Source organism: Glossina fuscipes, unplaced genomic scaffold (genome assembly GCF_014805625.2).
Source record: "Glossina fuscipes isolate IAEA_lab_2018 unplaced genomic scaffold, Yale_Gfus_2 1, whole genome shotgun sequence".
Classification (NCBI taxonomy): domain Eukaryota; kingdom Metazoa; phylum Arthropoda; class Insecta; order Diptera; family Glossinidae; genus Glossina; species Glossina fuscipes.
This window is the reverse complement of record NW_023998415.1, coordinates 24,191,307-24,209,466: the sequence shown is the minus strand read 5'-3', so window position 1 is coordinate 24,209,466 and position 18,160 is coordinate 24,191,307. Positions and strand designations below refer to the sequence as shown.

The 18,160-nt window shown below is 33.1% G+C and overlaps 1 protein-coding gene across 1 annotated transcript; it reads left to right on the top strand.

The window, feature by feature from the left end:
• Positions 1 to 11,754: 11,754 nt before the first annotated feature.
• On the top strand, positions 11,755 to 14,651 carry LOC119631774 (protein scylla-like). The gene is made up of 2 exons (XM_038024268.1): positions 11,755 to 12,244; positions 13,770 to 14,651. The coding sequence occupies exons 1-2, from the start codon at positions 12,082 to 12,084 to the stop codon at positions 14,291 to 14,293; spliced, it is 687 nt and encodes a 228-aa protein (XP_037880196.1). The 5' UTR covers positions 11,755 to 12,081; the 3' UTR covers positions 14,294 to 14,651.
• Positions 14,652 to 18,160: the final 3,509 nt, after the last annotated feature.

Genomic DNA, 18,160 nt, shown 5'->3' with positions numbered 1-18,160 from the left:
CTGTTCTCTTCGATAACATTCAAAGAACAAGTGACTAATGTCGGTCAGCAGATTGCTTTTATAAGAGATTCTTCTTCATCTTCTTTATGAGAAGAATTCCATGACTTTTCCATTTCTGTATGCATGGTGAAAATGTTCCAAACGTTTGGTTCTGACACGACGGACGCACGCGCTTATGAAAACCTATATGAAACGGAAGGCATCCGCTATATATAACCAAAACCGAAGGCTCAAGGTTTATGTGATACCTATTGTGATTAGGCCGACACATCGCTCCTGAGCTCCTTAACCCAAAAATTTCGTATCGGACATTGATTATAAATTTGCGATGAATATGAGCTGAAGTCATCTAAGATTTGGATAATTCTTTCCAGCTATATATATATATATATGTATGAATATAAATAAGTTTTAAGGGATTTTGAGAAGTGAAAACATTTTTTTTTTTTTTTTTTTTTTTTTATAAAACCATCAATCTAATATTAGCCATTCCTTTTTGCATCTTTCTAGACGCATTGTTATTGTTGTCATGTTATTTTGTTCCCTTTTTACAGAAGAAACGCCCTTATTGAAGATAATTTGACTCTTTTGGAAAGCATTTGTCCCAACATATCTAATAGACTATAAATTCCATGCAGAAAGGGCGACTAGCATTTTCAGGGTATCAATGGAGAGATTCCCTCCTGAGTATCGTCATAAGAATTAAAGCTTTGCTCGGACGTGCAATAAATCATCGATTGATATCTGCGTTGATTACAAGATGTAATGTCTGTCGAAGAGAGCGTGCCGGACAAGACACTTCACTTCAGTGTTGTTAACATTGTCAATACGACGGTCTACATCGTGATGCTAAAAAAAAAATAATCTGTAATACTTACAAATAATATACCAACGGCCCACAATTTATCCAAGCAAATATCACAGACCGTTAGTGTTAATGCAAGACCGGCTTCAGTCCATAATTTGTATACCCTATACCTCTTGCACAGGTACAGGGAATAGTGAGTTTGTTCGGACAGTTGTATCACCCAGAGGAACCTGAGATAGGCCCACCTTTTATTAGACAGATCGCTTGTTTAACTGCTAAGCTTGTCTGTCCGTCTGTCCGTGTTGTTGGGTTCAACCTACAGCTCGCACTGGTGCACTGACGTGTTTTGGCCCAAGGACGGTTAATATTGAAAACAGTTCGGATCGAACCACTTTTTCAACCATTTTCCATATAACGCCTTATAATATGAAAAAATAGTGAAACTTTCACAATGTCGCGATAAAAATCACTTGGTAATAGGATTTCGACATTTCAAGTTAGTGTAAAAATTTGATTGGGCAAAGACAATCAATGCTGAACTCCCCTCTCATAAAAGTGTTTATGCGAAAATTGAATCGATTGTGAAAAGGCCTAAATTTTCAATGCTTCTGAATTCATAATAATAATTTGACTTAAATATTAATCTTACCGAATTTGGTCCATGTAGATCTCTTTTTTTACATCCCAAAGTAATGGTAATGGTAATGGTGGTAATTGATCAACGGCGCCGTGGAAGCCTTACGGCAGAAGCGAGCGCAATTTTTACCCTTTTTGAACGCATATAGTTGATCAATTTGTGAGTCCTGACTGCCTGGGTGCGGCCCTTCGGGTAGGTTGTGGTTGGCAAGTTCCTAGCCAAAGTGGAACAATTTGAGTGCAGCTAGGCCTCACCACTGACCAGAGTGGGGTTTATTGTTCCATACACAATAAACCGTTCTGGACTCTGGTGTTGTTTAGGCCCTTACTCTGTGGGGATTGTCTAACTCGCCAGGGGACGTAGTACGCTTAAAGTGGCTTGGGCCGCCGTGGGGTTAAGCCTTTCAGGCAGGAACCCACGTTAAACCCTTGCTACAAATTCTTTACATCCCAAAGTATGTAGGGGCTGTAATGAAAATTTAATGTTCAAATGTCAGAGAGCCCGTAGTAAATTCACTACAGGGAATTTGAAACTGTATCAGATATGGGGGCTCTCATGAGAGCGAACCCATCTATGGCGATAAAGCCTAATATGTGGTTTGTTATGACGGAAAAACAACTGGAAAATAAAAAACCTTTGCTAACTAGACCAAGTTTCGTAAATGTAGCGTTTATGCATCTTCTATGAAAATTACATAACATTTACATCGAATGAATGTATAGTTTTTGGTATATTATTTACTAATCGAAGTAGTTTAGGGTATCTAATTGTCAGTTTTGCCCGACTATAGGATTCACTTGTAATTGTCGTAGCGAGTCCACTTTTCATTATCAGTAACGATATGAAGATTTCGCGGCAGCTGTTCGGAGATGAATAATATGCTGTCCATGCCTGTTAACTTTAATTTGTATGGCACGCAATTTCCTTGCTTTTGGGCTCTTTGCCATGCCTTTGGGGCCTTTGAAGTGTAACGAAATTGCTTGTTTATTCTAAATAAATATAAATTTTTTTATAGGTATGTGTAAATACTTTTTTTTATTAAAAATAAATAAATAAAAATAAAATGCAATAAAAATGTAAACAATTCCGATACAATTTACGATATACTCGTAATTCCTTCGCATTTAAATGTTTCTTTTATAATTATTTAATTAAATTTCTCGTTTAATATTTAAACCTATAATATTTATTTCGTTTATGCATTTTTTCGTTTCTTAAATACTTTGTGTACACCGCGGTACCATTTTTATTTCTGTAAATGCTTTTATTTTCAGTTTTTCATTTTTTCTTATTTACAAATAAACTTTGTTTTCTTACATGTGCGATTTTCACGTTAATAGGCAGTGAGCACTATTTCATGAATTTTCTTTCATTGCTTCTTCTACTGGTGCTAAGTGATCCCTTAAATATAATGAGATCGATATGCAAACGTTTAACCGCTTTTCTCTAAAAACTACGGTCTCCGTTTGATCGTAGCGTTATTGTAACGCGCTAGAGCGTACTATTATCGATCAACAATTGTTATTTTAAATCAATCGCATCAGAAATTGACATAAGTTAACGATATGGTCCAGGAGATGCTAGGATAAAAAAATATGCCGGCATTTGGCTTATAAAAAACAAATAAAAAGATTATGGTGGGCCGCGGTGCACTATAAAATACACACACTACACAACACTATGGTTATTTATATGACTACTTGTCGAAATAAGGCATTTCCGGGCATGTGATCGGAAAAATTTACCACTTCGAAACTATTTTCAATAGCATTCGTATTTGAACAAAACACTTATATGTCAGTGTACTGGATATTTTCGAAATATTTTCGAAATTACGGCCTGGAGATTGAATACAAGATGACAGGAGGGGGAGAGATGGAGCGATAGACAGACAAGCTTACATCGATTCAGCAAACAGTTTGATATAAAAAAATAAAAAAAAGACGGTTCTATCTAATGTCATTCTGGGTATTGAATACATCCGCACAAACTTAATGCATCCTTGTACTACAAGTGCTGTAGGACCAGTTCAAGTATCACACACAATAAGTGATACGAACGCACATAACATACGCAAAAAAATTGATTCGAAGTAAATTCAAAAACATGACCTATAATGTCATGCTCGTAAGATTGCATAGCCCTCAGTTTGCCATTGTGGTTGCGATTCTTCGCTTTACAATTAAAAATCTTGATGGCCTGCCTGGGAGATGAAGGGGGTTTTAACTGAGGATAACTTCATTTCTATTAGTAGAAGTCTATGCAGTCTTAATTGATATACGTTTTGCTGGAAACAAGCCGACTGTCACGTTGCGCGAGTATGATTTCAAATTTTCTTGTTAATATATAAATTTGTATTTTGTAAATCTGAACATTATTTTATTTTTAATACTAATCATATTTATACTTAATTTTTTTTTTTTTTTTTTTTTTTTTTACCGCTTTTCGATTAAAATGCACACCAAATTAAAATTCGATTGACGTCAGCAATGAACACATCAAAGAAAGTAACATCTGTCTTTTTGCTTTTCTTACTTTTATATTTTTAAGACCCCAAGAGACCTCTTAGCGATGATGATCTAATACTAGTCGCGCCATTATTGCATACAGCCCATGTACTACTGCCCAGCAAAACGCGTTCGTTGAACATTTGAGCGAGTGCTCTAATTATTAAAAACATTCGTATATGCATGGGGATAAGTACGAGATTTTCTTGTATGCATATAAACGAATGCATGTTTCATTGAAGATTTCTATAAAATAAACAAAACTCTTAGAACATGCATTCAAAGTACAAAGACTTGCAGTAAAAATTATCAGTAATACTACAGGCTCGGCTAATATAATATATATGCTGCTTAGGTAACAAATAGCCCCGAACAAATTCTACTTAATATTTTACTATATAATATCTAATAGCTCGGCATCTCCATGGCATTACGGATAAAATCTCGTTTGTCTATCTAAAGAGGTATAAGTATCCCAAGATTCCTTGGGATACATAACTTTTCTAATTTTTATCATTTCAAAGGCCAAGCGGTTTGTAGCGCACAATAGACATTCCTAAAAACATCAATTAAAAATATCTGGCCAAAATATCGTTATAGAGTGCAAAAAATTCATCTTAATGATTACAAAGTGTTTTATATTCTCGAATTTTTTTTGGTATAAAAACTCATAACAGTTTGTCTTTAATATATCAACAGACACGATGTCATCTTTGAGAGTGGTACGTGACCAAGAAGGTCGGTGAGAAGAAGAAGAAAATTTGTAGTAGATCCAAATCTTCTCGACTGTTCACAGTTTCTTCAACAAATCAACCCATTTGCCATAAGGCATCCATAAAACCGATTGGACACAGCGATATACCTATGGTATCCGCATCTCTATCAATCTATAGTCTCTACAAAAGTACGCACTAGACTTTCTTTGTCTCTAGTCTCAGACGCGGAGAAAGAAGTGAGACAACTTAAGATTACACTTTCGAATACATTCGACACCTAGGCATATAGGCACACATATATACACATGCCTGGCCATGGGTGCTTCCAGAAGTACACGCACAGATTCGGACACGATAACTCGCCCTTGTGCCCGAGCTGTGGAAATGTGATGGGGAACGCCTTGCACGCAATATTTCGCTGTATAAGCTTAGAGCAGCAAGGATGTTTGAAGCACTGTTGACGAAGGCAGGGGGTGGAGAGAAGTGTTTGTCGGATTCAAGAAGAGAATTCACTTCCTACCTAAGATCGTACCAGAAGATGTGATATAATAGCAAGCAGCCTCCGCGAGGAGAGTCATCGACGAGATGGTTGTGGAGAGCTATTTTCACTACGTAGACGCCATGGGCGGCGAATAGTGCATGCCGCATGCTGGGACGAGACAGCAGTATTTTTGAAGATTCCTAGCTCCACTTCGCGTAGAAAAAAACCGACACACAGTCACAAAATATGCACATACATATATATATATATATATATATATACATGTGTGTGACCCTGTAAAACTGAGCGTATTATATTACAAAACCAAAACAGACTGATAGACAGGCTAACAGGCTAACAATTTATACATTATCAGTCTGTTAAGGTATTCATAATGAAAATGAAAATAAAAATAAAAAACAAAAATAAATTAATATTAAAGCAACGTTCAAAGAGGCACTCTATTGTGATATTGTGCATAGAATTCTGATTGAAATTTAATATTCACATGCACATCTCGCACACGTAAACACTGTATTGAATATAAAATTTGATGTCAGATTGGTTCTCAGTCATATAGAAAATTGATAAAACTAGAGAAGAGAAACACAACACGCAGCAGAGTTATAATTATTTATAATAATGTTTATGCAGATATGTAAAAATACATAAATGATATATTTTCATTCAATTACATCCAAAACTATGCCTTTAACCTGGGCCAGGAAATTTCAATACACGTAGTACTCTTAACTCGCTCCCACTTAAAGTAAAAACAGCGTACACATCGAGTGTTTGCTTTGCATACAAAAAAAAGAAAATAGAAAATCCTTATCTTTATATAAATTCTATTCCGCATGTGACACAATCCACGGTCAGTTATAATCGATTTGGTCCGAATCTTTTATTTGCCATTAATAGTTTGCTTGCAATATTCTATTGTAAAATAGAACGAAGATCCACTTACTCAATACTACGATTGTTCAATATCGCGCAATATTTTAAACTATCCTCTTCTTCTTCTTCTTCTTCTTCTCCTTTCTTCAACATTTCATTATTATGTTTGATACGAAATACAAACCTATACGCACGGATTTCAGTTTATTTCTGTTTAATTTGGTGAGCGAGCCGCTTATGTCACTTTAAACTTGTGTCGGAGATCAAATTAAGAACAACTTAAGATTGAATTTTGAAACTCTATAGTTTTGAGTTGATAATTTAAACAACTTAGGAATAGTTTATGAGAGCAAATTTATTCTTTTCCACTTATTTTTAATGTTGTAAGCGTGTTTGCTATAGACGGACAGCAGAGAGACGGAAAGGTAAATGTCTACAATGTCTGTTTCGATTAGACAGACTCCTTGTGGCGAGCATAGAAAGCAAGAAGAAGCTTAAGAGAGCGCAAAAAAAAAGTCGTACAAAAAATAACACACGCACAAGCATAAGCGTATGAGCACTTGAGTTCGAGTATCGTATGATAATGTGACGCATGTATGTATCCTATATATATATATATATATATATATACGCAGGTCCGTGTGCCTGTATATGCTTATATGTTTATGTATATGCATCTATATATGGATGTGTATACGTATGTGTACCGTATAATAAAAAAGTCTAAAAAATATTGACCCTAATAGCAGGAAGTATGAATCGAACGAATGTATTTTGAGTTCGCAATGAACGCCCAATACTTTCTTATATCGCACAATTCATACTGTTATGTGGTCTATATAAAGATTATATGGTATTTTACATCATCTAAATTATGGGCTTTTAAAAATAACAGAAGAGAGAAGAAAAAAGGCAAACTTTGTTAAATTTACATATGATTACTACACAATTACAAAAACTGATGACAGCCTTCAACCCTTTTGTTGTCAGTTGTTTTCTTGTTTTGATTACGAATTCACAAAATAAAACATCATTAAATATGCACAATATGTACACAAACAATAATATAATAACAGCAGCAGCAACAGCAGTACTGCAATAAAATAAATAATAGCAATAATAACAACAACAATAAATACTATTTTGATAGGCGCACAGATTCATTCTATATATCGGTTATACTTCTCCTCCAGTGTTTACAATTTTTTTTTTTTTTTTTTTTCAATAAATAAATAAATAAATAAAATCTGTATGATGTGCATACACATCCACACATGCACAATGCACAAAGATGGGTATACATGTGCATGTACTACTACTTGGACATGTCATTTGCATATATATTGTGCATTGCTTAAAGATACGTTGCGAAAACCCTACAAAACGTGAACACACTCGATCCGAATGCGAAACTTTTCCTATCACAGACTCATTTTTTACCACTTACGACTTTCGAATTCGAAAAAAGGAGAAAAAAAAAAACTTAACCTATTCCATCTTTTTAGATGTGGCGCAAATCGGTTCATTATATGCTTGACTTTTTTCAAAGTGAAAATTGCATCTTCTAGACGCAATCGCCAAAGATATACAACACGTACAAGCTATGGAAATGAATATCTGAATGAAGTAATTGATCGGGTATTTGCAGCTCCTTATTTCGGCAAATGTCATTTATCTCATTATTTATAAATATCATCAATAAAGGGAAAGACGGACAAGTTGGGTAACTTATGTCGTTTCATTTATACGAAAATTGCACTGACGCGTAGAAATTACTTTTTTACCATTTTCTTTAAAATTAGTTTAAATTCGAAGACCAAGCTATACATGTGCATGTTACGAAATACGATAATCCTTTTGTCCAATACTAGTGAAAGATGAATCGTCAAACAAACGCCATTTTAGCTGAGCAACAAATTTTGCGATTTGACTTTGACTTTTTGAAGTTGCAAGAAAGTAACTTTAGTTTTTTAAAGCTGCTTTCAACTCTTTATCTTTGGTGATCGATAAGTAATTTGGAAGCGAATTAACATTACGCAACGGATCGAAGTTAACTAGATTAATGTCAGTTACGCTTTAAGGGAAGACATTTGTTCTTCAACATCTTCCGGCTTCTAGCTCATAACAATCGAGATCGCATTACATATACAAGGGGCAGTGGTGAATCAGATCGCAGATCTTCTCACGTATTCTATATGTAACGATCTCAGCAGCTAATATGAAAAATGAATTAAGATCAGGGTAAAAATTTCGCGCACACGGACGTGAAGACTGTCAGCGTGTCGGTACTGTTCTTTAGGTAAAGTCAACTAAAAGTGAAAAACGGTTGTTCTACCGTCTAATTGTTTATACGACGGTACGTAGACATAGAAAATCCTATCGCGTTTATTTTTTTAAGGACCGAATATTTCTGATATGCGATGTTCGTCTCGTTTCCTGTACTTAATTTTTCTCTTTGCACGAAAAATTCAATTTGGAGGGTTAGACCCAATTAGGAAAACAAGGTACCTTTTATTGCATCAGCATTAATAATAAAGATATGTAGGAGCTGCCGCGACTAGAGTTTCTTGAACTGTTTTGCACTTTATTGTCAAAGCGTAGAGGACATGTATAATTTTTTTTTTTTATTTTATAAAAGCGTTTCTTGAACGTTCTTAGTCAGTCCATTTAGGTGAACCTTGTTGTTCCGATCGCAAATCGTTCACAAGATGATGTGTACTTAGCTTCGAGTTTAACAAACTGACCAAATCTTATTAGTTATGTTTACCAAAAACTTGAAATTCTCTTTGTTTTGTTTTGATAACAAGAAAAAAAAAATTAAAAATTAAAAAAATGAAAAAAAAAAATCATGTTCTAACGAAACTTATTATGTTCGTTCTACAAACGGACTAAAAAAGTTATTATGACCCCTCGCTGGTATGCAAATACATAGCGAGCGAGAGTAAGAGCAAGTGAGAGCAAATCGCATATATTATGATTCAAGAGAATAAAAAGCAAAAAAATAAAAAATATAAAATAAATAAATAAATAAAATAAAACGCACGATCAATAAATTAAATGAAAAACATATTTTTGCAGACTAAACCACATGCAAAGCAAAGAAAACGCAAATGACACAAATAAAAGAAAACAAAATACATGAAAAAAGCAAAATAAATAAAAAGAAAAACAACAACAACTAATTGAAAATGAAAAAAAAAAAAGTGTTAATTTATTGATTACTTTTTTCTGTTTGCTTTTTGTTTCTTTTTATCATAATCGTTTGTTGTTGTGTTCCTTTTCTCCTATGTTGTATTTTGTTTTTGCTTCTTTTTTTCTTTTTTTTTTCGTAAATTGTTTGCTTTAATACCATGAGTACACACATGAATACACACACCTACATAGATCCGAGCACCAAAGTACATTGTGGCTGATTTTTTTGTTTTTTTTTTTTTTTTTGTTTTGTGTGTGTGTGAATGTATTTACTTTTTTGTACTTATTATTCAAATACACAAGCAGCAACAACTACTGATTGTACACATTAAAGTTACAGATATACATTTACACATGCACAAACAAACACACACACACATCTATATCTATATATATATATATATATATATATATATATATTTATATATATATACATATATACATACTACATAACCGAGGCATGGGCAGAATGTTCAACAAGCGTTGAAGCTGTCCATAAACGATGCATCAGATACGTATTTGCTAGCATAACGCTTGCTTTTCTATATTGAAGAGGAAATATGCCGATTATCGTATCGATTTGTCTGCTTTCTAGATATATATATATATATATATATATACATATCTGAGAAAGGAGTATTTTGCATCTGGGAGACTTTGAATATATATGTAAACGGGAATGAAAAGTTGTGGGAGAATCTCAATAATTAGATTAGCAGCAATAAACACGATGACGTTATATGAGAGATAAAAGGAATCATACTAAAAACCAGTTTTGTCAGGAACTTCAAACAAAAAGCCCGAGTTTTGCCGGCGTTTCATGAATTCGACGGCTTTTGATTTGTATGTTGCTTTAGAACATCTATATGTAACGTAGTGAAAAATATTCACTTCGCTTCGGCTATTTCTCATATCAGGATAGCTAACGGGACTGGCGGGCTAAGCAAAGGAAACAGAGTTTCATGAAAGATCCTAAGTGAAACATGAAATACTTCACTTCAATTGTTACTCTGTATGATAGTAAAAGACAGTCTAAGTGCATCGAATAATAGTCGTTTGGGCGGCACCGCAATGACCGTGGTAGCCCACTGGAGTCACGACTATAATTACAATCACGGTGATCGAACGATCAATTGTCAGCCTCTTGATGTTTTGAAAACAATATCTTACGCAGAAAGTTGTAGACCTCAATAAACGATTTAAAGATTTTCAGAAAGGTATTCGATCTATCTATCTATATACATATACATATAGTAATTGGGGAGTCGAAGTGACGGTATAAAGAATTAGTGCATTTCATATGTCCACGTTAGAATTAAAAATTTTAAGACAGAGACAGAGAGAGAGAGAGAGAGAGAGGAAGGAAGAGGGTGTGTGCGTGTGTGCAATGAAAATGTAGCCAAAATTCTTAGAACGTGTTCTGAATTTGATATTTAGTAACTAGTAGTGGTTCTTAGCCTTTTAAAATGATTCGACAAGTTTTAAGATCGTATATCAATTCTATCTATCATTAAATCATTTAATCATTTAACACTTGCTATGCGTTTAGCCCCAATTGTAGGGTAATAGTACCGTGTAATGTGTATTTGTCATGATATTTTTATTTTATTTTCATCTTTTTCTTATTTTGTTTTTATTCTTTTATTTGTTTTATTATTTATTTATTTATGTTTTTTTTTATTTTTTATTTTTATTTTTTTTGCTTTTTTCTCATTTTCGACGTTTAAGCAAACATCTAATCAAATAACAAGAGATGAGGTGGACGGTAAAAGGTAAGAACGCGATGACAACAGCAAAGAGCAAGCAAAATACAGGCAACAACGATTGTGTTATTGTAGCTATTGTTGTATTTGTTGTAAAATATTTTGTAGATCCAACAGAAACAGCGAAGAAACAAAATCAAAACAAGTATCGCATACAATCAACAAAACCTTAGTTTAATATACTATATATATATATATATATATATAAATATATTTATGTATATATGCACGATGTATGTATGTATGCATGCAAGAAGTACGTGTATGAAATGCATTGGGATATGTAAACAAATATACACACATGCATATATTTAAATATATATACAAACAACCAGACACACAGGCAAAAACACAGCAATACATGCAGCCATGCATACACAATCTTAGATACATAAATACATGCATACATATAGTAAGTATAAGCGAACATACAAACACATCGATACGCATATACAATCTTATAGACCCGTAATCGCGGTCTCGTAAGCAATGATGAAGTGTCGAGTATAAAAGTCTCACTGCACAGCTGTTAAGCAGTTAGTTGCCTGAAAACACTGCTGATATTCACAACGCTTTAGAGTGCACGTGCGTTAGTTAGATCTTCCACTCTACTTTTCTAACACTCTCCCTTGATTTCGTATACCCGCGTAACTAAAATTTATATATTGTGAATTAAATATTAATGAATGTTTAAAAATAAAATAATAAGTAACAAGAGTGTAATGAATTTTTAAAAGATTAAATTAATAAGAGGAGGAGTACAAACAAACTAAAAAAAAAAAAAAAAAATTTTTTTTTTATGAATATCAGAGAGCGTGTACGCAGCTTAAACTTTAGTTTACTTTAATTAAACTGAATTAAAGATTATTAATTAGTTTTGAAAAGGAAAACAAAAAAAAAAATAAATAGTGGCCATTAAATCCAGACTGTGCATATACGTAAGACTGCGGCTGGAAACATAATAAACAGATATATTTTTACAAAAAAGAAAAAAAAAAAAACACTAATTCGTTTGCCGATAAAACCGAAACGAAGAATTGTAAAATTGTAAAAACTTTGTTAATCGTGTGCAGTGAGTGCATGCCGTTTGTTCCGCGACTTTCGAAAAGCGATTTAAATAAAAGTTTGAACATTTTCACATTAAATCCAAATACTGTCCTCAACAATAAAATGGAAGTCTTAACCGTACAAAATCAATATACAGATCAACGCTACAGGAATATCGCTACCAGTCGCATTAAAGGTGAGCATACGGTACCTTATCATCGTCATCAATAATATCGACAAATAATTACATTCATTTTTCGTATAATGATCGTAATCGTAGATTTTGCGTATAGTAAACAAATCCTTATCAATCGGCCTAAGTAACAGAATTGTTAATGTAATTGTGTCTGCCAGTCCGGCCTTCCGTCTGTACCTATCTATTAAAATTGCAACCGCAATTCTATCACTTTGCTTAAAATATTAAATTTCGTCTTCATTGCTTGTAGTCTAGTAGCCGCCCATTCGCAGTGAAATACGTTCATCATTGAGTGAAATCGGTCGTTGTGGATTCATCCGCCATTAAAAGTAATCTGAATATAAGATAACTAATCTTTAATATTAATCTTACTCTCAGATTAATGAAACTATTCTTTAGTAGCTTGTACTGGTTGGTATATGTAACTATTTCGAGGCGCTGATATGCTATATCAAAAATGCACACATTCGGGTTCGCTACGCCTATGTTAAGCGTATGTCATGCTATAGTTAGATTTTGTATGCACGCTACCTTACGTTTACTATCTTATAATACATATTCAATAGAGTAAGGGAATCAAACGATTTGTGGATGTCGGAGAGTCCAGATAAACAGAATTCCTATCTTGCTTTCCCAATAAAAAAAAAAAAAAAAAAAAAAAGAAACGAGCTAAGACATTATTATACAAATTACAACAGCAATATTTTTTATTACACTGTTATCAGTTTTTAGATACGATTTTTTTTTTTTTTTTTTATATTTGCAATACAGTGCATAAATGTACAGACTATGTATATGTTTGGGTATCTTATTGAAAAATAGAACAAAAAGTCAAAGCCCCCCATACAGAGATAACGCTTATAGAGATAATGATTCCTTTCAATGAAAACGAAAGAAAATCTTTTTCATTTTTCCAATGTAAGTTATAAAAATTGATTTTAACTAAAACCGTAAGGCGCTCAAGTTCTTATTGGCTGAGATTGTGATCATAATTTTTGAAAAAGCGAATCTTTGTAATGTAAAATCATTCGGAACGTGTCCTAAAGCAACAAGTTTCTGCCTAATTTTAATTCTGATAATCTCTTCACAATATTCTTGCATGAGATAAACGCATGCGCAATACGAATAAATTGTAAAGCAATTTTAGAGAGTCCAATTGAGACTGTTTAGATGAAATGGACAATTGATTGTAGCGAGCAGATAATCTGTAGAGATCGAATCCCTGATATATACTTTTCCCTTAACGTAAATCTTGCATGCCCATCATCGAAGGTAGGTCGACAAGTGGGTAATTGTGTTGGTGATTTAATTTCAAATTGAAATTCAATTTGTATTCTGTCCATTACTATTATTATTATTGCGGTCATTTATATAACCCTCCATATATATATATATATATATATATATATATATATATATACATATATATATTTGTTACTTTCTTTTTTGTGTGTATTTCAACAGATTTTATAAATTTTGTTGTTTTTTTTCTTTTTTTTCTTTTGCTTTCTTGCGTTATATTTAGATTGGTCAAGATCATTGAATAGCAATTCCCGTGGACAACAGGAGCAACAACAGCAACAACAACAGAGAGAACAACAACTGCATTTGCAATTAACTGAAGAGCAATTCGATTGCGGCAGAATTGAAGAGGCAGCAATCAATGAGCTTTCGTTACGCTTGCTATCCGAACTGCGTGTGGCGAAAACTCGTAATCTTACCTGCACAGAAGTGTCCTTACCAAGCGATCTCACAATGCGCATAGCGACCGACATTGTACGCGTGTCGGAACGTGAGCCTTGCGGTGTGCGAGGTTGCACCGTATTTATAGAATACGAAGAAGAGCCCAACAATGTTAGACGTATTGCTAAACTGAAACTAGACGAAGAAATGGTATCAACTTTTGAAATTTATTTAACATTAAGGCAAGATAAAAGAGGATGGACCGCGTTATTACCCCAATTCATTAAGGGCCTGTCACGGACGGTAACGATAAGCCCCGACTATACCATTAATAAACGGAAATTGTATACGCACGATAGCAATTGAAGCTAAATTATAGAATCAGAATTTTTGATGGCATTGCTGAATAGCAGTCTTCTACGAGTTAGTAGGAAAAGAACACGCGGAGGTCAAAAAAGTATTCATTCACGCATATGTAAGGCAAAAGGGCGAAGAGTTCATGCAGCCACGCTGTGCAACTCTGTTTGTTACGAAAGAGAACAAGTTTTAAAAAAGAAACGAAACTCATTAAATGAGTTATAGTACAGTGTTGTTGTTGCAAATTTTAAGTAGATTTATGCGCAATGTTTTCAAAGTATTTTGTATGTTTTTTTAATTTTTTTTTTTTTTTTATAATTCATCCCACCTGTACACTCGCCAGACTTTCTTAGAAAAAGAAGAAAAACAAAAAATTGAAAAACGAAAAGAAAAACAAACAAACATATCTTGTAAAGTTTCTTTAGTTTTTTTTTTTTTCATACACCCTTTTATCCATTATTCAAACACACACACACACAGACACACACACACAAACACGCATCCACACAGACACAGTACATTATTAGTTAGAGTTATAAGTGCAAAATTCGTTTTCATTGCACTTCATTCACAATTCGAGCAAAAGAATTAACATTTCATGGACAATACATAAATGATTTGCATTTTATGTTTAATTATATTTTCATTTTTTTTTTTTTTTTTTTTTTTTCTATTTATATAAGTTTATAGAAGCTTTTGCTCGAACAAAAAGGAAAAAAAAAAAAAACATTTCGTTGTAAGAAGGAAAACTCATGAAAAAGTGTGATATTTACTAAGTGTTTTTAATTTTTAAGCGTTTCTTTAATGTCTATGCCACAGCAACAATAAAAATGGAAATATAAAGCAAATAATAATAATAATAATAATAATAATAATAACAATTCATAACAACAACAACATTGTTATAATACTTTACTACATTGCTGGTCTAATTGTAGTTACAGCCGTTGTACTGTTATTGTTGCCATTGGTGTTATTGTTGTTGTTGTTTGTTTTATTATTTACCTTAAAATTATAAATTAGTTCGTTATGGTGCCGCCTTTGTCGTCATAATGAAATGCAAAGTATTTTTTTTTTTTTTTTTTTTTTTCAAAAACAAAAAGAAAAACAACCAACAACAACGTCAACAAGAACAGCATTAACCACAAAAACAATGAAAACTAATAATAAACCGTAAAATTATTATACATTTTAAGTACAATAGTAAGATAAAGCGAATTTGTATTGAAATAATAAACAAGAGAATAAACAGCAAACACAACATCAAATCAAATGCGGAAAATAATGCAATTTTTTCGGATTTCATTACACAAACATACACACACACACACACACACACACATACACACAAGTTTGTATATATATCTATTTGTATTCACTTATCTTTTCAACAGTTAAAATGTAATTTGTGCTTTGTGTTTTTTTATGAACAAACACACACATACATACATACATAAATCAATACATAATACATACATAAATATATATACATGCATATATATATATATAGGAAAACAATTGCATATAAACGAAGTCAGTTAGGTTTACCTAACTAAGGCTCGAAGCCTTAGTCAATCGTCTGCAATGAAGAACTTAGATAACATCATACTGCATACAATGACCATGACTTACGAATTTGAGCCCTATCAGGCGCAAGGTATCAGAATGTACGCGCCGAACGAATTTCTGACCGAAGTTATATGTATATTAATAAGTACAATAGCAAACATTTTAACTGTAGAAAAATAATCCGTGATAATATATAAATTTCATTATATTTGTATGGATGTAGTGTTTAGAGATGTTTAGACTTTTAAAATTACAATACAAGATATAAAAAATAACTTTTATAAATAAAATTTAAAAAATGGAAAAACGTATTTCATATGGAAACTGTTTCTATGAAATACACTCACAAATATTAAAAACATAAAAACATTTGTGGTTTTTTTTTTTTTGCTTTTCATTTCTTAGATGTCTTTAAGTGCACAAATCCGATAAATCCGGTACGAGTTCCTTTTTTCTTCTCTTATTTAAGTTAAATTCGTTCTAGATGCTTTTCAGAATTCTTGAGGTACATAGCGTTATCACAACAATCATATTTGATGACCTTGCTTGCCACATTTCAATCCTTACACAGTTCTTCTCGAAACACCTTTAACTATAAATATGTAAATTACTTATTACTGTTGCAGCTGTTGCGTTAGGCAACCTATTTTTTTATTAAATATTCTACGTCACTTCGGCTAATAGTATTCTTGACCTACTTTCGTCATAAAATAGATATCAGAAATTATAGTCTATTATCGTGCGAAGGCCTACTTGTCAATTGAATCTTTATATGAAAAGGGGTCTGAAAAACAGACTTGTATAGTTCACTACTCTTCACTGCTGTCTGCTCTCATTGCAATTTGATTCGATCTCTATGTCGCCTATATTTCGTGGTGCTGCAAATCACCCACCCCCCCGCCTCCTGGATTTTAGGGTTTTAGTGCTTGTCCTCTTATTGTGTAGAGAAATTGAAGCTGAACTTCTGAAATAACTGACAGAATCCGAAACTGATGGCAAGATGAAGAGTCAGTTCTCGTTCTGAAGGGGCGACAGTGTTTACTGCAAATGTAAATTTTCAAACCAGTCTTCTGTGAAACTTGTTTGGGAATTAAATTACAATTGATTGATGGATTTCTGTGATGTCGAAATTTTTAATGAATGCGGATACTTTGTACACAGCTATACATTACATTGTGATTCTATGTGTGGACAGCTGATAAAGTACTACTTGTTGTAAAAATGTTTGCATGAGTCTGTGCAATGGTTTCTATTTGGTTTCCCATTAAATCAGGAAAGTTTTGAACATTTTTGAACATTTTCGGTAAAAAGCTTTTTAAGGAAGAAAAAACTTACTGGATATGGTGGGAAAAGGTGTATTATTAATTGAAGGCCAATGCTAAGAGTGACTTGCAAAACTTCGCTTCGGCAATGTTTGCGTTAAAAATGCACGATGTTCTACAAAGTCAGTTGACGCTGATGACTCCAAAATAAAAGCATTAAGCTCGTCTTCCACGTTAGCATAAAGAATGATATCACTTGTCGAACTATCCAACTATTCAATTATCTATTATACTGACAGTTTGTAGGAAAGTATTAACCAGAGCATATCTACTTTAATCATCGACTGACCTATATAGTAAATATATAATATCTATGCCTCTGTGACCTTCTGTGTGATCTTCTTTTGAATCAATAATAAGGTGAAGTGAAGGGAAAGGAAGAGTATTTCTGAAACTTAGTGATCTTTTGAACGGTATAGAATGTGCAGTAAATATCCGAATTGAATTTCTTGGCCATGAACGCAGAAAGCTAATGCTTATTATTATTGGGATGACTAAATATCTACTTCCGACTAGCATTCCGCGAACTTTGTATTTAATTGCTCACCGAAGGACATCGCGTATGAGCAATTTCTAATATCATCCTATTGGATTTGATGTCTTATATATATATATATCGATATACTGTGTGATGTACGACCAAGCCAGGTTCCGAGCTGATCCGACAGAAGTAAAAGCGAAAGATTTGAGGTTAATTGCAGTAAAAATTCTGGCATTATGGAGAATTGCAATATTTATGAAGAAGATCAAATTGATTTCACTCTTCGTGTTATTCCTTGTCGGTCATTCTGTGCCACGCTGATTTTTGAAAGCAAAGATATCGCTTGGGAAAGTAATAGATGAGCAATTTTCCTTAAATAACCGAATCAATACAAATCATGTGTGCTCAACATCTTTCTCTCCGAACTTTTTGCCAAGGTGTGAGTGAAATATGTATATATATATGAAATATATATATATATATATATATATATATATATATATA